The sequence below is a fragment of the Ixodes scapularis genome, unplaced genomic scaffold, assembly GCF_016920785.2.
Source record: "Ixodes scapularis isolate PalLabHiFi unplaced genomic scaffold, ASM1692078v2 PGA_scaffold3__209_contigs__length_174095766, whole genome shotgun sequence".
In the NCBI taxonomy this organism is placed as follows: domain Eukaryota; kingdom Metazoa; phylum Arthropoda; class Arachnida; order Ixodida; family Ixodidae; genus Ixodes; species Ixodes scapularis.
This window is the reverse complement of record NW_024609868.1, coordinates 72099059-72118759: the sequence shown is the minus strand read 5'-3', so window position 1 is coordinate 72118759 and position 19701 is coordinate 72099059. Positions and strand designations below refer to the sequence as shown.

The following is a 19701-nucleotide window of genomic DNA, read 5'->3' as shown; positions in this document are numbered from 1 at the left end:
GCTATTCCGTTTTACCTAAGAGGAAGCCAAAGAATCTTGAAGTGCTACCTTACATTCATAAGGTGTCGCACAATCTGAAAAGGATAGCGTCTAACTTCGACGTGGACGTTGTTTTCATTGCCCCGTGCAGATTGTCAAAATTGTGCGCTATGGTAAGCGGACCGAAAGTGGAGACACCCGTTTTTGCAGCAAAAAACACGTCGCAAAGTTCGTGCCTTGAGCCACTGAGGTGGTTTACAGGATTCCTTTAACGTGTGCTCGTGTTTACATAGGGCAGACGGGACGTTGCTTAAATGATAGACTTCGAGAGCATGCGGCTTCTCTTGGCAACAATTACGGTTCCCACTTGCCGGGGCATTGTAAAACTTGTGGTTGTTCCCCCACACTGGACGGTGCGCAGGTGGAGGGACGCAACAAAGGAATGATAGAACGAGAGTTGCTGGAGGCGGCAAAAATACATGCTTGTGAGAAAGACGTTTGCATAAGAGTCGAATCGGTGTATATGCAGCCGAAAGAGTACAGTTTCATTAACACTATCTAACTTGTTAATATTAACGCGGCGTTTTTTCTATTCCTTTCCTGGTTTGGATTGTGCGGCGGGGTGACGTATCTGTTTTGCTGACTTTTTGGAACAGGCGGTGGGCGGGCTGTATCTGCTGATTTGGCGGTACGCCGTGTTTTTGTTGAGACGACACTAAGCGCGTGCACGGTGATAGCAAAGTTGGAAGCAATCAATAAACTTTAGTTGCCAGTTAGCGCTTGTCCTGTGTGCTTCTTCATCTTTTTGTCTTGTCTTTTTTGCGCTATTCTTAATATGAATCTTCTCCTTTCGCATCCTCTTCTGCTTTTTTTTTTTTTTGCCTTGTACATTGCGTCATAAATGCAAACGATTTAAATATATCATAGGTAGATGCTTCTATAAGATATGGGTCTTCAGGTTTGTCTCCCTCTTAGTGACGTAGGTTCTTCGCTTCGACGTGATTGTTTTAATATGTTAGCATTAGAACGCTCCTTTTGACGAAAACCAAGTGGTGTTTTCCGTTTGTTAATTGTCGCGTGCGGCGCTCCCATTGGTATACAAAGCGCTGACGTGAGAACGAGTCAGCTTTTCCCTCTCTCTCCCGGTGCTGACAAACTGACAGACACACCCAGGTTCACGTCAAAACGAGCACTTCCGTTGTCGGCAAACTCACGCGCACAGCTGCCACGGAGCCAGAGAGGAGGGCGCGCCGCACAACACGTTTTAGATAACGAGGCCGTAGTGTTGAATGAGACGGCTTAACCAGAGAGGACCAACGTTGGACACAGATTTGAAACGAGTGCTGCGTCAGCTCTCGGCTTCGAGTCAAGTTTGAGCCGAACGTTAATGAAATCGTCGTGTCCAATTTGTGCCCAGCGTTGACCTTCTTTGATGACGCCATTTCATTCAGCACTACGGTTTTGCTATCTCGGAGGTGTTGCGCAGCGGCGCGGTGGAATGCGGACGTGCTCAGTTGCCACTCTCCTGTCGCCGGTTGTTCTTCGCCCTGTGTATCCGTAGTAGTGGTGCGTGTGCTGTGATGTGTGTCGGTAGTTAAATTCCAAGAGCGTCGACGTACCCTGACAGGCAGAGTACAAAAAAAGGTTAAAATATTAAAGGAAGATTTATTGGTCGATTCTTAAGGAATCCGTTAGCATGACCCTTGAGAAACACCACAGATGTTCCCCTTTGGGAAACGCTAACACTGACCCCTTAAAGACGTAAAAAAGGCAGCGAAAAATACACGAAACAAAAAAAGAACACCAAAAAGAAAAAAAGTGAAGGGGTAAACGTTAGTGTTTCCCAAAGAGGGGCATGTGTGGCGTTTCCAAAGGTCATGCTAACGCATTCCCAGACTCCAGCAATGAATCTTCCTGTATTTTCTTCTAAGTAGAAGCATTGTTATGATATCACGTAAGAGGCCAGAGAATGCTATAAACCATGCAATAGCAACATTGTAATTTGCTGGATCAGAGCCTGATTTGTGAAGGCAATGACAAAACAACAAAGGGGAAGGACAAAATAAAAACATCAGCATATTTTTATATACATCACATGGGAAACGGATTTGCAAATGTAGGGGCACTTATTCTTCAAGTACACAGCATCAGATCATTTAACGTTTCCTGTAGCTAGAAAGTGAATCGTAGTTATAACGGGTAGACGCAAAATAAAAATCTCTCATTCCCTTTTGTAGGTAGGAATAGTAATCTTTTTTTTCAAAACGAAGGACAGAGCGGTCTGTTTCATTTAGTTATATAGGAACATTTTTCTTGACGATCTGTGCAATCCTCAAACAAGAACGTTTCTATTTTTGGTGTCAATCCCTAAGACACATACCAAGACTTCCACGGATTCGGAGAGTCACAACGCATGCCCCTTGTCAATCGGAAATTATCAACACATGTAGACCATGTTTAATTAACCTGAGACTGGGTTAGAAAGGAATCGTCAAAACGTCGAAAGAATGGAAAATACACAGGACGATATCACGATTTCTTAGGTGTAACCTTATCCTGAAAAGGGATTGGTGAACACAGCTAAAGTATAACTATACATTTTCCCGATTCCCGCACTGTTATGTATTTTGTCTGTACTTCACTGGCTGCACGTCAAAATTAGCTAGGGCTTCGTCAGACAGGTACGCCGTCTTTTATGGTTTCCTGTTATTTTTTTTTTTGCAGCTTAATTTAGGTTTTAATTTCACCCTAACTGATCCTCCTTTTTTTCTGAGCGGAAAAACTGTACAATTATTTGGTTATCTATGCATGTCCTAGCGCAGTCGTCACCAGTAAAGGGTCTTTTCCTTCACTTCTTGCCACGTGAGACTCTTGCTACTGTAGAACTGGGAGTACCACTTGCGAAAGGAACGGATGGCGTGATCCTCTTTTACGAGAAGAGGCCTCTGCAAGAAGGCCTTTCGATTCCAAACGATGATGTCTCGGTCCAGCTGTAGAAGAATAGGCGAGCAGTATATCAAATCAACTTGTCCAAGTTTGTTATCATTCTAACCCCAAGCTTCTCCGTGCTGCAATCAAGCAATGGGCATTTCAAAAGACGTCCCAGAAAGTTCTGACTCAGAGCGAGGGGGCTCAGGTGAATCAACTATGGTTGCATCTCAGCGTTGTCCCCACCAAGGTCATGTCACTTGCCCAACGATGATCCAGTGTTTGAATAAACGTGAAAGAGAATCTGAAATAGGTCCTCAAAAAAAAAAAAAAAAAAACATATCACATAGTCAATTGCGCTATCGCCCCGAAAACCCCTACGCTGTCCACTTTCTCTACAAAAAAAAAAAAAATAAAAAAATATAAATAAACAGTATAAGTTCTTTTTTTATCTTGGGGAACATGTTGAGGGGCGAGGTCTGGCGAGTGCGGTAAATGGTTGGTGATAAAAAAGGAAGCAGGAGTGGATTGCAGCTACCGCCACAGAAGCACAGTATGTGAGTGAATCGTACCTTTTAAAGGAGGACCCTCTTCCGTAGAATATTAGGTAGATACCAGAATTACAAAATTTAGAAAAAATATAATTTTTTCGCCGAGTGGATAAGACCGCCATCTTGTCCTAGATTCAAAGCTTTTCCTGCTCCTGTTAATCTTAGCAACGCGTTCGTTATATAAATAAATATTTTTCCAGGCACTTACGGGATGTGTGTCAGTCGTAAACATTAGAAGCGCAAGTATTTGTGTCGCATACTGCAACACCTTAATAATGTGGGCCCACATATTACAGTGTATGACAGCACTGTGTGCTGTTAAAAAAAAAAAAAAAGAAACAGTAATGAAAATAAAGTTTTTTTTTTTTATTATTCTTTCAGATTTGTTTACAAAGATCCGAAAAATCTACATTTATGCGGTCTGTGGAGGTGAGGTATACGGGCAGGGGAACCCAGTGTTGGGAGATAGTCGCAGCTATCAGTCGGCTGATTAAGTACAATTTGTTAATTAACTTTTCAATTGCTGTAAATACACATATAGTTTAAATTAGAAACTTGCTGAGCATCATCGAAAACCACTGAAGCAACTCTTTTTAGAGGGATATACTGCCGGGGCAGCATTTTACGGCGTTCTGTAAAAACGCTCCATTTGGGCACGTTTCTAGATTTCGGTTTCGTAAGAGAGCGCATCTTTGCGCCCGCGGTCCTGCTGCCCGGTGGTCGCGGCGCGAATCCACCTCCTCGCCTCCCCTCGTAGAATGGAGCGAAGTAGGGCGCATGTGTGTTGCGCGTCTCAGCCACTGCGGAGCAGGACCGCGGGCGCGTGTATGCACTCCGAAAAGGAACCGAAATCTAGAAACTCGTCCAAATGAAGCGTTTTACAGAAAGCCATAAAATGCTGCCCCGGCGTTATATCCTTCTAAAAAGAGTTGATTTATTGGTTTTCGATGATGCTCAGCAAGTTTCTAATTAAAACTATATGTCTATTTGCACTAATTAAAAAGCGAATTAACAAATTTTACTGAATTAGCTGACTGCCAGTTGCGACTATCTCCCTATACTATGTTCCCCTTGCCATATAACTCACCTGCGCATACCGCATAAGTGTAGCCTTCACGGCTTTTTTAAAAGAAATCTGGAAGAATAAAAACACTCGGGAAATATGTCGTTTAATAAAATAATACCAAACAATTACCATCTTAATGACAAATCTAAATTAAGACTTACCATGTTGACTTACGTTACACCGCACCACAAGAGAAATACTCCAAACACAGACACACTAAAAAATATACACTCACTCGGCACTGACTCACAACACATGGTTTGTATGGTCTTCTCCTTCTTTGCACAAAGAGCAACCTCCTCTTTTTTGTGTTCTAAAAACGAGATGGCGACATTACAAGCAACTAAAAAAATAAAAACACAAACATTTAAGAAAAAAATATGAAACATAAAAAAAATTAAAGAATAATGAAGAATTCTCACGGCTGGTGCCTAAGAGACATTTTGGTCAAACGCTCAAGCTCCCTCTGTGTGCGAGTTAAAGATGGCCTGCTGACACACTTGTCAATCCATCCTTCGATACTTGCTGCCTCAATAATCTCCCTGGTGAGTTGATTGGGGTTCTTTCCCAGCACAGTGCCCTTGCTCAAAAGGGCCGAACACCCACAGTCCTTACACTGTAGTCACAAATGTCCAGAGTTGGCGTTCACGACATTGTTGGCATGCTCACGAAGGCGGTCATTAAGGCACCACCAGCCTGTCCTATGTACACTCGCCTACAGGAAAGTGGGAAAGAAATAATTACACCTTCTACACAGGGAACAAAGTTCGTCTTGTGCTTCTTGGTGCAACTTATGGTGTTATTTGAAGTCGATTTTACTTTTTTACACATGCTGAAGAGCTTTTTTAAGGCTGAAAAGACTACGTCTACGTTAACTCTATTCGCTGCCCTCTTAAGGCTATGAGAGAGCCTACGCATGTGTGGTAATATTACCGGTCTTTTTGGCTTGTCCCTGGGGTTTTGATTCACGCCATCACCTTGCTTTATCTCTTTAAGGAGCCTTTCAACCACCGACGTCAATAACGAATCAGTGTATTCTCCGGACTTGAACCTTGCCACTTGACAGTTGAAGCTCTCTTGAATTGTGTGCGTGCAAGATTTAGTGATATAATTCTTTAGACGCATCCTCACGACGCCCTCTTCATTAGTTTGGAGTGGGATGAGTGGAATGGGAGGAGCGTCTAAACTAGTGAAAAGGGGCGTCGCATCATGTCAAAAAAATTCACTCACCAAATTTTGCACGCACACTATTACAAATAGCTTTAATTTTGGACTACACTGTAGGGACTGTGGGTGTTCGGCGTATTTGAGCAACTGCACTGTGCTGGGAAGTAGCCCCATTCAGCTCACCAAGGAGATTATCGAGGGAGCAAATATCAAAGGAGACAGTGACAAGTGTGTCAAAGACAAAGACAAAGACAAGTGTGTCAGCGGGCCATCTTTTACTTTCTCACAGTGGGAGCTTGAGGATTTAACCAAAAGGTCCCTTAGGCATCAGCAGTGAGAATTCTTTATTTTAGAGCGCAGCTCTTAGGGGCCCGTTCCCGGCTTGAGCGGCGTCGGCGTCGCCGTCGCCGTAGGCGTCGCCGTCGGCGTTGCCGTCTGCGTAACCAAGGTCATCCCAAGGTCATGTGGCCCCCAAGGTCACCCCAAGGTCACGTGACACCCAAAGTCACGTGACCCCCTGAAGTCACGTGACCCACCGAGGTCACGTGACCCCCCAGAAGTCACGTGACTCCCCCGAATCACGTGACACCCCCAGGTCACGTGACCATCCCCAGGGTCACGTGACCCCCGCCGAGGTCACGTGACCTCCCCGATGACGTCATCGATGACGTCACCGGCATCCGCATCGCCATCGTCATCATCACTGATGACGTCATCAGTGACGTCACTGATGACGTCATCAGTGATGATGACGATGACGATGCGGATGCCGGTGACGTCACTGATGACGTCATCAGTGATGATGACGATGACGATGCGGATGCCGGTGACGTCATCAGAAACGTCAATGATGCCGTCATCAGTGATGATGACGATGACGATGCGAATGCCGGTGAGGTCATCAGTGACGTCACTGATGACGTCATCAGTGATGATGACGATGACGATGCGGATGCCGGTGACGTCATCGGGGAGGTCACCTGACCTCGGCGGGGGTCACGTGACCTTGGGGGTGTCACGTGACTACGGGGGGGGCATCCACATCGTCATCGTCATCATCACAAATGACGTCATCAGTGACGTCACTGATGACGTTACCGACATCCGCATCGTCATCGTCATCATCGCTGATGACGTCATCGGAGTCCGCATCGTCATCGTCACTGGTGACGTCATCAGTGACGTCACTGATGACATCATCGGCATGGTCACGTGACTCCCCAAGGTCACGTGACCCCCCCCCCAGGTCACTTCACCCCCCAGTACCCTTCCCTCCTCCTCCTCAAGAGCTGCGCTCTAATTCGGTGTTACAGGGAGTTGTAAACGGCTTTCACTTTTAGAGCGCAGCTCTTAGGGGCCCGTTCCCGGCTTGAGCGGCGTCGGCGTCGCCGTCGGCGTCGCCGTCGGCGTAGCCAAGGTCATCCCAAGGTCACGCGGCCCCCCAAGGTCCTCCCAAGGTCACCCCAAGGTCACGTGACCCCCCCCCCCGGTCACGTGACACCCCCAGGTCACGTGACCACCCCCAGGGTCACGTGACCCCCCCAGGTCACGTGACCTCGCCGATGACGTCAGTCAGCGATGACGTCACCGGCATCCGCATCGTCATCGTCATCAGTGATGATGACGATGACGATGCGGATGGCGGTGAGGTCATCAGTGACGTCACTGATGACGTCATCAGTGATGATGACGATGACGATGCGGATGCCGGTGACGTCATCAGTGACGTCACTGGTGACGTCAGCAGTGATGATGACGATGACGATGCGGATGTCGGTGAGGTCATCAGTGACGTCACTGATGACGTCTTCAGTGATGATGACGATGACGATGCAGATGCCGGTGACGTCATCAGTGACGTCACTGGTGACGTCAGCAGTGATGATGACGATGACGATGCGGATGCTGGTGAGTTCATCAGTGACGTCACTGATGACCTCATGAGGGATGATGACGATGACTATGCAGATGCCGGTGACGTCATCAGTGACGATGACGTCATTGGGGAGGTCACGTGACCTGGGGGTGTCACGTGACTTCGGGGGGCAGCCGCATCGCCATCGTCATCATCACAGATGACGTCATCAGTGACGTCACTGATGACGTCACCGACATCCGCATCGTCATCGTCATCATCGCTGATGACGTCATCGGAGTCCACATCGTCATCGTCACTGATGACGTCATCAGTGACGTCACTGATGACATCATCGGCATCGTCACGTGACCCCCCAAGGTCCCGTGACCCCCCCCAGGTCACTTCACCCTCCCAGTACTCTTCCCTCCTCCTCCTCAAGAGCTGCGCTCTAATTCGGTGTTACAGGGAGTTGTAAACGGCTTTCACTTTTTCTTTACTTTTTATTTTATAATACTTTTTTCCCATATTTTATTGCGTTTTTTTATTTTTGTAATTGCATTTGATGTCGCCATCTTGTTTTTAGAACATAGAAAAAGAGGAGGTTGTTCTTCGTGCATAGAAGAAGACAATACAAACCATAAGTTGTGAGTCAGCGCCTAATCAGCGTATATTTTTTTAGTGTGTCTGTGTTTGGAGTGTTTCTCTTGTGGTGCGCTGTAACGCTAATTTACACGAACTACCAACTCGCCCAGTCAGCAGTCTTACGACTTACCATGATTCCCGTTGCACTCTCCATAAACTTCCGCGCTGGCCACAAAAGACTGGTGTCTCCAAAAGTCTGAATGGCTATACGCAAGTCAAGTGGCCCTTGCGGAGTGAAGGAGAGAACGTACAGAAGATCGCCGTAAACACCCTTGGCCCTCACGACGTTTACGGCTGGCCCCAACTGCCAGAAATATATCTGATACGTGAAACACTTTCTTCCAAATAGTTTGATATGCAGGTCAGTGGTGGCTGTGGTCTTGACACCGCACTCGTTCCACTTGACATCGTATTCGAACGACAGAACGCGGCATGCCCATGAGTCGCCTGAGACGCGGGAGTACTGCTCAGGCCCGACGAAGGTCGAGGCCTTGTGCAGGTGGTTGAAGTGACTGGCGTCAGCTCCGTTTTCCGCGATGTCCTGAATGTGGGCGTAGACCCGTCTTTCCCAGAGTCCAGTTCGCTTCCGTCGGCCGATTGGACAGCTCTCTTCCTCGACCATGTCCCAGGTTGGATCTTCGCCATCCGCGTGGTACCACACGAGTACCAGCCCGTACACTTCCGTGACCTGCCACGTCTTGACCTTCGCAAACTCGGGCGCTGTTTAGAATGAAAAAGAAAAAAAAAATTCCGGCAATAAAAGGGTTGGGGGGTGGGAGAACGTAAAACTCTCTGGTCAATGAGACTGAATACAGAGAATATTTAGAGGTGCGGATCTGTCAAATCGATATGGGAGTTGTCGCAACGGTTTTGAAAAACTGTTGCCGTTTATTTTTAATGTTTTTTTTATGAAATTATGACGTGTTGTTTTATTCCTTTTTCTTTTTATAAATAAGAATTAGAGAATCTGAAGTGAATGGGACGCTTTTTTATTGAAAAAAAAAAAGATATGTTCACTAAACATATTCGAGCTTATATAAATAATAGAATGCGTATGTAAGGCGTGCATATAAGTTTCTACATTATATGATCTTATGTGTTCTATGTTTATTAGTGACATTATAAAAAAATTTTTTACCTGGGAATTATATATCACACATTATTGCTGCTCAGGTGTAATTGATAAAAAAACCGTGCGATGTTCCCTGGCTGCAGCCGCAAGCCGCGTTTTTGAGCCAGCAGGATCACACAGGCGACATCGCATACCAACATAGTTTGTGAGAGAAAGCTTAAGACATACTTTTGCTGGAATAAGGCACGTAAGCGCAGACCCCGTCCACTCCTCTGAACCTCCAGCCGTGGAAGGGACACTCGATGCAGTCCTCCACCACGCGGCCCATTACGCCCAGGTTGGCACCGAGGTGGGGGCAGTAGGCGTCCATCACTCGAGCCGCGCCGTCTTTGGTCCGGAACGCGACCAGCTCGAGTCCTGCAACGCCGATGCCCAGACGGAGTTGTGCGGACAGTGTTCTACAGCTTGCAAGTTTTGAGTGGCTACAGGTCGGCCGTTACGACCCACTCGTCGCGTTCCTGAGTGGCTGAGAATGTGAAACGTTTCCGGTATGCTCCCTGTTTTCCAGTCAAAGGTTAGAGAGTTTTAGCAGACCGTTTTCGCATTCTGAAAACGATACACGATAAATATGCCATGCAAATGAAAAAGCGCTGGCGCAGTAGTGCGTATCAATTCGAACCGTGAATCGCACTATTATACAATACCTGAAAGCTAAAGAAGTCCACTGCATGGCTTTTTATGTTAGCCCTTCTGGGGCCGTAATTAATTCTTAGACTTTTTTTTTTATCAGATAACTTTGAAATCACAATATCCGAGAAGCGGTAACAAGTTGTGCAAGATTTGTCACGTCCTGCGTATCGCAAGATCGCTCCTTAGACGTCCTCATTGGGATCGGATTTTCCCCTTCATCGCTGACTAGATTCTTGGTTCGACAAGAAGAGTGGCACAATTATCTCCGCCCGGAAACTACGGAAACTTGTATCCTATACGTGAACGCGTTCTCTCAAACTCGCACGGAGGGAGCCGACGCGAGAGCTGTTGAGTTCTCTAGACGGCAGCAGATTACTCACCCATGACACTCAGAGATATAACCTTGTTTGGTTCAACCTCGGAAGAAAGGCCAACTGGAATCCAGCCGTTCGGAAACACGGGAGGCATTTTACCGTGGATGTATCTTCGACGTTCCGACTTCTGTCAGGAGAAAACAAATTCCACGAGACGTGAACCGACTCTTTCTTTTAAAGTCTTTAAGCTGTTTGCCTTTTGGATTATTCGTTTTGAGAGACAATTATTAAATTCTTATTCTAGGAGTCAATCGCATGCGCTTAAAGGGGCCCTGCAATCATATTTAAGCGTCTACCTTTTTGCAGTTTTCAGGTCTCTTGGGGTTCGGGCAAGCCAGCGGGCACGGAGAGAGTAACTAAATATCAGCGCGTCATATGTTAACCGGACGACGCGGGAACCTCCTCCACCTACAAGGGCGACCCGCGTTGGCGTGCGATATGTGACGTCTTTGGTCCTGGGCTTACTACTGGTCAGAACCACTAAAATATTTTTTTTTTTAGTCGAGATACAAATTGTAAGTGTTGCGAACCGTTTCAATTATGTATGAAAATAGTTTTTGTTCAGTATTTTAGATCAGAAAAGAAACAAATGCAGTTTATAAAGCACGGGGACAAGAAATGACCCGTCGACATACCCACCACCAAGCGGCGGAAAAAAACGGCGCATACTAGAAAGGGTTAGTGGGATGAGGCGCCGCCGAACGGCGTGCGTAGAAAGGTCCCGGATGTACGCGGCGGCGCTGCGGTCGTATACCGGCTCGAGGATTCGACCGATTCCGAGCGTTCCGAAGGCTGTCGGCGCGGGCTCGGCTGGCGATTTTGCCATTCGGCGGTATGGCAGCGCGAAGTGGCTCCCGTTCTGAACTGATGTTTACCCCGTGTTTGCTGTCGTTTGTGGCCAATGAAGTGTTATGCCAAATTAATCAGTAATTGTACAGCAAATGCAATGCGAGCCGCCCTGACCGCCCGCTTCGTACAGCCTATCCAACACGTGCTTTAGTGGCGCCCTCTCGAGCCGTCGACACGGAGCGCGGCAGCCGTGAGCGTTCGATGAGCTCACTATCCCTCCTCTAGTTCACGGCCAGTCAAGCCAGGACCTACGACGTCATGAAGGAGGTTATTTTTTGCTTGTTTTTGTAATTCTAATTTGCCTATAACTTTTAAAATAAAGCGAAATTTGAGAAAATAAATGTTTCATTAGTTACTACGTTCAGTGCGCTCAGTATCGGTGCAAATTAAAAATCAGTCAAAAAGTTGTTGCAGGGCCCCTTTGAGGAAACGGGTGTATCTAAGTACCTTCCCTATTTTTATCCGTCTTAAAAAAAAAAAAAACGCATATTTTAGCTTACCGCCGAATTCAGAAACCTCACTCAAACTACACTCAAACTGAAGGGCCCCTCGACTTCCTCGAGGAAGGCGCGAGGGCCGGCGCTGGCCAATCGCGAGGACGGATCCGCCGTCGCGATTGGCCAGCGCCGGCCCTTGCGCCTTCCTGGAGGAAGTGGAGGGGCCCTTCAGTTTGAGTGCAGTTTGAGTGAGGTTTTTAAATTCGGTGGTTAATATCGTAAACGAGACACTTTGCTGCATACTTATTTATACAAACTATTATAAATGAAAGTGTATGAATGCGGTTAGTAAACAAAACAGAAAGTTCAACTGTCGACTTTTTGTTTTGATTCTTTTGACACTGGATAAAATGTAGACCATCGAGCATTTGGACTAATTTTTTCGCGAACCGTGGCTAAAGTCAGCGTAAGGCGCGTGATTGTCAAAACTCTTATAAAATAAATAAAAAGTCAGTAACGCAATTTACAGTCCGAATCAAAGTGGCAATGCAGGCGAGTTGGTTCATCGTCCAGCGCTTGTCCTGTCAATTTCTCTTCCTTGTGTCTTCGTTGTTTGCGCGCTGATTCCATTTTGTATTTACAGTCCGCGGCTGTTTAAAGGTAATACAAAATATGTATATATATTTACTTACATAGAAAAGGTGGACGATTTGTTTTTGTTTTCTTTAGTATTCGTGTATCAGGCGAACATCTGTAATTACAAACCCGAGTCAACCTATGGTCATTGTCAGCTAAGGAACCCAGGGAGTGGCTTATTAGAGAGTTTTAGGCAACCGTTTGTGCACATTCAGTGCGGTAAGACATGAGCCTCCGATACGGTAACCACCTCCGATACGGTAAGCCTATAGTCACATTAAAAAAAAAATTCATCTTTTTCATTTTTTTTAGTATTTGTGCGTCAAACGATCATCAATGTATTTACAAACACGAGTTAACCCATGGCCATTGACAGCTTACGAAACTCAGGGCGTGGCTTATTAGAATTTTACGGAGGCTTTTTTTCCACATTCTATGTAAGTAAGACATTCGCATCCGATACAATAAGCATATACTCATATAAAAACAAAGACGATTTGTTTTTTTTTTGTCTTTTTTTTAGTTTTTAGGAATCAATCGAACATCAGTGTAATTATAAACACGAGTTAACCTAGGGTCATTGTCAGCTTAAGAAACCAAGGGCGTGGCTTATTAGAGAGTTTTAGGGAACCGTTTTTGCACATCCGATACGGTACGATGGGTCCTCCGGTACGAACTGCGCATGCGCTTGTCTTCTGCGATGTTACTGTAATGCGCTGGTCGAACCGTAAGGCAAGACCTGCACGACCAATGGCCGACATGGATAGTCTCGCTTGGTTAGCAAAACGGCTATTTCGCTGGCGGAGAGAGCGTGCCGTGGCTCCAAACATGAAGAAAATAACTCGTGGCAGTGCCTGGCAGGAGTGCCATGTGTGACAGCAAGTTCATAAAGTTTGAGGCAGCAAATAAGAAAAAGAATAAAGAACAAAATGCGATAGGACTTTTTCAATAGAAATAAATAAGTGTTTAGCATAGGCAAGAATCATATGCTCAGTAGCTCAGCAATAAAAAAAAAAAAAAAAAAAAAGCTTTAGTAGCTAAGTGGAGAGTAGTGTTTCGGCTGCCGAGCAGTGCGGACGCACGGATGGCGACCTCCGATCGAGCGACGATAACGGTCGTTGCCGGCCGTGGTGACAGGGCGTTTTGTATCCCCGCTGATTACCGGATTCTGTTGCCGACGTTGCCGGCGGGCGATAAAACGAAGAACCAAGTTTATCTTCACTGCGACGTAAATGCCAGGCCGCTTCGAATTGGAGACTTCAAGGAACCGTTGGAAAAGGTCGACATGCTCAAAGAAGTTGCAGGGCTCGGCGTATGCCAGATGGGACACGTGTGGCTGTGCAGCCTGAAGAGTGCGGCGGCGAAAGAGCGGCTTCTCAAGCTGGGCTGGCTTACCGTCAAAGGTAAACTGTGCATTCCCGTGGACCCCAACAGGCAAGAAGTGCGGGTCAAGCTGCATTGGGTACCTTTCGACGTCCCCAACGACGTTCTCCGAAGAGCCTTGGAAGAGTACGGGACTGTCAACGAGGTGAGCAAGGAAAACTGGCGTGTGGATGGCTTCGAGGATATCGAGTCCACCACAAGGATTGCCAAAGTCACGCTGAAGGAGGGAATGACGCCGGACAAGTTGCCTCACCAGCTGAAGCTTAACGGGGGCACGATCCTTGTTGTCGTCCCTGGACGAGCGCCGATTTGTCTGCGGTGCAGCAGGGCAGGACACATACGACGTGACTGCCGTGTGCCCCGGTGCGGCCAGTGCCGAGGCTTCGGCCACGTGTCCCAGGAGTGCGTGCGCTCGTATGCTAGCGCAGTAATTAATCGAGCCACCAATGAAGATGACGAAATCATCATGGACGAAACAGAAACGGAGGAGGCGGCGACGCTGCCTTCGAGCCTACCGGAGACAACGGAGCAAGCTACGACAGGTGATACAACTAACGGTACCAACGCAGCAGAGGTGACGGCCAAGGCCTCGACGCCCGACGCTGAGGAACCTGGAAAGGAGACGCAGGCGACGACGGCGGGAGGCACAGACGCCGTGGACAAGGGTGACGTGAACGAGCCACTAATGGAACTGGACCTTGCGAATGTGAAGCGGCGACTGGATGATGAGACCAAGGACAACGAGGCACAGGAGCTACATCGCCCACAAGGCCAGTGGAAACAAATCGGAAAGAAAGGTCGTTACGCCACCAAGCTGCGGTCCTCGTCGCTGACCCGCGATGGGGAACTGTCACAGAGACCCTCTGCGCCATGAGCCGAGCTCTGCAGGAGCCAAGCGACAGGTAAGCACTAGGAGGTTGGACTGTCGACACTAAAAACAAAAACAAAAACAAAACAAAAAATGGTAGGGCTCACGTCCGGGCTCCGTATTGGAACTCTGAACGTTAGGGGCTTAGCGGCACGTCGCCGCCAGTGTCAACTTAGTCGCCTACTCACGGAGAACGACCTGGACGTACTTGCTGTCCAAGAAACAAAAGTTGAGTGTACGAGTCAGACCGACCTCATGGTGCGACCGTTTATGTCGAGGTACAATGTATGTGTGAGCCACTCTGTCGGTAGGTCAGGCGGCTGTTGCCTGTTTTTGAAGAAAGCATCAGGAATCATGGAGGAAAATGTTATTGTATGCGCGTCGGGTCGTTTTGTTATTTGTGACTTTTCTTTCTCCAATTTAAAGTGGAGGGTTATATGTATTTACGCCCCCAATGTGGAAAGCGAGCGATGCACTTTTTTTGAAAATATTTCCATTTACCTCCAGAGTGATAGAATCATGGTATTATTAGGAGATTTTAATTGCATCTGTTCACCTGAAGACCGATCAAACCGACCACACAACAGAGATAAATCCGGGGAGCAGCTAAATAATTTGGTTAAAGATTTCGAACTTGAAGACGTAGCGCAATGTACGTCAACCGGTAATCGTGTGATCTACACGCACCACCAAGGTAGCAGTCATTCGAGGCTGGACAGAGCGTATGTTTCGGTCGACATTGTGCCCGAATGTGGTAGTTATGCAGTCAGTTACGTGTCTTTCAGTGACCACAGCCTAGTGACTTTCACAGTGGGTCATTGCAAGAACCGCTCTAGCTTCTCCTGGGAGTTATGGAAGCTAAACGCTAAGCTCTTGGACGATAAGCAATTTACTGAAAAGGTTCAAAGTAGGCTGGAGCAAACAAGCAGTGTAACTGATAATGAAGTCTGCAGGGAGTGGGAATTATTTAAACAACAAGTGAAGCTTGATGCGATAGAGAGGGCATGTCAAATTAAGCGTGAAGAGCGAAAAGTAGAAAACAGTCTTCGCGCGGATTTACAGAGGCTGCACGTGGAGGAAGGAAGGACACCCGGAATCTTCAAAGATGATATGAGCAGCATAAAAGCGCAACTTAAACAAATTGACGAAGAGCGGTATAAGGGGGCGATTGTTCGTGCCCGAGCAGAGAGGTTGCTTTTGGGGGAAGCGCCCACCAAACGGGCACTTGTCCTTGAAAAGAAGTGTGCTAGCGGAAACCAGATAGCGGAAATAGAGTACGAAGGCACAATGACTAGCGATCCGGCCCTTATCCACCGTGCATTCGTTGAATACTACGCAACATTGTTCGACAAAAAAATACCAAAAAAGACGGGTCTTGAAACAGAATTCCTGCCAAGTCTTCCACGGTTAGACCATGATGACGAGCAAGTTTTGGAAGAAGCAGTCAGCGTAACAGAGATCGAGAAAGCGATAGATGAACTAAGCGCAGGCAAATCGCCGGGCCCGGATGGATTGAGCGCTGCATTTTACAAGAAATTCAAACCAGAAATAGCGCCGTTGTTGCATCGGGTTTTTAATGAGTCTTATTGGAATCATAGGTTACCGGGCTCCTTTTTGTGTACGCGTACAGTCTTGATACCGAAAGGTAACGACGCCTCTAAGCTACGCTTCCCTAGCAACTATAGACCGATCATCCTTGCTAATGTTGATTATAAAGTTCTCATGAAGGTGTTAGCGAGGAGGTTGCAGAGTGTAATTTGGAAAATTGTAGGACCTCATCAAACCTGCGGAATTAAAGGCCGGAGTATTTGTACGAATATACACACAGCTAGGAGTGTGCTGGAGTGTTGTGATGCTGAGTATCGGACAATCGCACTGCTCCAAATCGATTTGGAAAAAGCCTTTGATCGTGTATGTCATGACGTACTTTTTCAAATTTTAGAGCACGTAGGAATCGGGTCTCTCATTCTCGAAGGAGTAAAAATGGCTTATTTAAACTGTTCAACAAAATTAATAATTAACAGAGAAGTCACTAAGCGGATAAACGTTCTTTCTTCAGTACGGCAGGGGTGTCCTTTATCCCCGTTACTTTTCGCGATTTTTTTGGAACCTTTCTGCCGCTACATCATTCAATGTAAGGACATTAGGGGTTTCACTTTGCACGAGTGCGAAGTAAAAATTTTAGCATATGCAGACGATGTAGCTGTTTTTTGTTCAGACTCTAGAAGCGTCACAAGGGCTGTGGAAGCGACTAAGCGGTTTTGTGACGTCACAGCATGTGCGGTCAACTGGTCGAAGTGTTACGGGCTATGGCACGGAGAGTGGGCTTCTGCGCCAAACTTTTTTGAAAATATCCAATGGGCTCGGGAACCCCAAAAGTATCTAGGTGTCCCATTAAAACATTATCGCGAAAATAAGGACTACTGGCGGGAGGAAACTAATCAACTGAAGGCAACCGCGGAAAAGTGGGTAACGAAAGAATTGTCGATGTTCGCACGTGCGACAGTTTGTAACTTGTTCTTTATGTCGAAACTATGGTACGTTCTTCAAGTATTACATTGTTCTAGAGTCAATATTCAGCGAATTAACCGGGTGTTTGCAGTATTCATTTGGGCGTCTCAATGGGAACGGACTAGTAGAACCAATCTTTTCCTTCGACCCCGAGATGGTGGTGTTGGTCTCTGTCACTCCTTCATCCGTCAACTCGTTACACGATTTATGTTTGTGCGCGATCAATCTGACCCATTTCTGCGCACGGTAATACAAACAAAGCTCTTTGATGTGTTGCCCAGTTATCTGGTTTCGTCATGCCGTGTTCGTTACGGAACATTATCGCGTTTTTTGAGAGAAGTTGTATCATCGTGTCGTTTCCTTTTTGTACGGTTTTCTCTGGATTATTTGTCTGTTGTATCGCGCAAAAGGTTGACGCGAGATTTGGTGGATGTGTTAATGCCCTTGCCACGGTATAGGTCCATATACGCTGGAGCCCCCGGACAGGACGTGCTAAAACGTGTTAAAAAAGCGTTGGTTCCCCCTGGGGTTAAAACGTTCTTTTTTAAATTACACAGTGAAACACTACCCGTAAAAACTTTTTTAGAAGCTAAAGGAATAAATTTGTACTGGACAGTAAACTGCCAATTATGCAAGCAGCCAGAAAGTATCGAGCATGTCTTTTTAGATTGTTGGGATGCTTTGCTATACTGGGACGTGCTCCAGCGCACAATCAAAAAAGAACTACCGTTAACACCGTATGGGATTCGTTTTCTAACGGCAGACAGTGAACCGGTACCATTTGACACAATCCTGCTCCTGGGGCTCCACAGTGTATGGAAAAGTCGAATGGCGGTACGTCATGCAGACGTAAACGCCCGTACTGTCCGCGAGTATTTCCTTGACAGCGTTAAACGCCTCCGGGAATGCTACAAAAAGATCAACAGTGACCTTGAGTGGCTGCCTGTTCTGGATGAGCTGGCAACTTTAAAACCCTTTTAACTTCACTTACTCTAGCAAGACAGGCTAGATTTCACTCAACTTTTTATATGTGTGTTTTGTAACGCGTGTCTATTACCGTCCCCAACATACAGTTCTTCGCATTTATTCTGTATTGTTTTATGCAAACCTGATAATAAAAAATAAAAAAAAAAAAAAAGTAGCTTAGTGGATTGGAGCGCCAATTTATTGAACTCGTAGAGGAGCGGTAATGGAGAGTTCGAATCTCGTTCGCCTAAGCGCCTCTTCTTTTTTTTTCATATTATACTTTTTTTTTATATATATACAAACGTTGGATGTGTATTTCGAGCACTTATTACCCGGTTTTTACAGCTGCTGTTATGACTGAGGATTATCTGTAGTGGCAACAGAGGGAGCAACAGCTTCTGAATCAAGGCTCTGGATACTTTTTAGTTTAAAAATGTTGCATGAATCAAAAATTTCTGTACAAATGCTAATCACATATATCCTATAAAAAGAGCCCTTTGAATATTGGGTGATAGTTTTGATAAGTGCACAGCAGTAAAGTTACAGGTTTTCCTTTATATTTTCTTCGTGCTCGTACCGTACACGGCGTAACGATCGGTACGCGGGCCTACGACCGTGATCGTCTGCTATCTGTACCGTAAGAGATAGAGTTCCTGTATATGCTACCTACGGTAGCAGAGTTGCGCATTTAGCCTCGGCGCGTGGCCGTAGCGCCGGCTTTCCCGCACGAGCTGGATGCTTTGCTCCTCACGTGACTAAATTTGGCGAATAGCGGCGCCGCGCGCGCCGCCGCGCATGGAAAGCAGGAGAGGAGGAAAAGGAGGCGGAAAGCAGGGAAACATAGGCCGGGGCAAGAGAAACGTCGGCGGAGCGACCGTAAGGGTGGCTTTCTTGCACGCCACCGGATGCTTTGCTCCTCACGTGATGGATCTCGGCGAATAGCGGCGTGGCGACGCGGGGAAAACAAATGCGCAACTCTGGCTCCCGTAGGGAGCCTATACAGGAAGTCTAGTGAGAGAGCAACATGAGCGCCGCATCTACCTCCGTCCCTCCGCCTCCTCCTTGCAAGCGGCTTACAGCAGAAGACAACATCTTTCTACTTCGGGAGGTGCTTGGCGCTACTCCTTTTTTACTCCAGCCCTTTGGAATGACGTCCTTAAAGGCTAAACGCAGCGTCGAAAAAGAACTCGTTGCGAGGAGCGAAGAAACAGACTGACATCCTCGTAACTTTGTACTAAAAAAAATTACCGCATCAACTTGGAAAGTGAGTATATTTTGGTTATTTTTGTATTTTCTTCGCGATTTAAGATTTCTTGTTTTATTTGTTCATAGCTTTCTTAATACTCGATCCTGCAGTGGGCCTCGAGGGAAAGAGACAGGATCGCCAGCAGACGACTTCGAATGTTGATGAAAAGCGCGCGCGAGCGTGTTCTTGTGCCATATCGAGTTTGCTTTCGGCAACGTTTCAGCATATCAGGACGTGGTTGGTGTAAACATCATATTTGGTTGTTGTAAAACACCAAAGCTTGCCTGCTGAGAACGCATGACTTATTAGAAAACAAGTTACCATGTACGGTAGAGGCATTATTTTATTCCCCGAGTATATTAATCTGGTAAACTGAAAGAAAAAAAAACCCAAAATACGCTGGCACATCATTCGTGGTATCCGTACATCATTCCTGGTATCACAACTTTTTTGTTTACTTAAACGCTATGCCAAGTTG

General features: G+C 46.5%; 1 protein-coding gene across 1 annotated transcript in view; it reads right to left on the bottom strand.

The window, feature by feature from the left end:
• Positions 1–10421, bottom strand: part of LOC121046430 (cholesterol 7-desaturase nvd-like) — a 49277-nt gene extending 38856 nt beyond the window's left edge. The window contains exons 1-3 of the mRNA XM_040500655.1: positions 10334–10421; positions 9492–9680; positions 8322–8911 (exon numbers count right to left, since the gene is read on the bottom strand). Coding sequence (XP_040356589.1) covers positions 8322–8911; positions 9492–9680; positions 10334–10421 — 867 coding nt within the window. The remainder of the gene's footprint in view (positions 1–8321; positions 8912–9491; positions 9681–10333) is intronic.
• Between the last annotated feature and the right edge of the window lie 9280 nt (positions 10422–19701).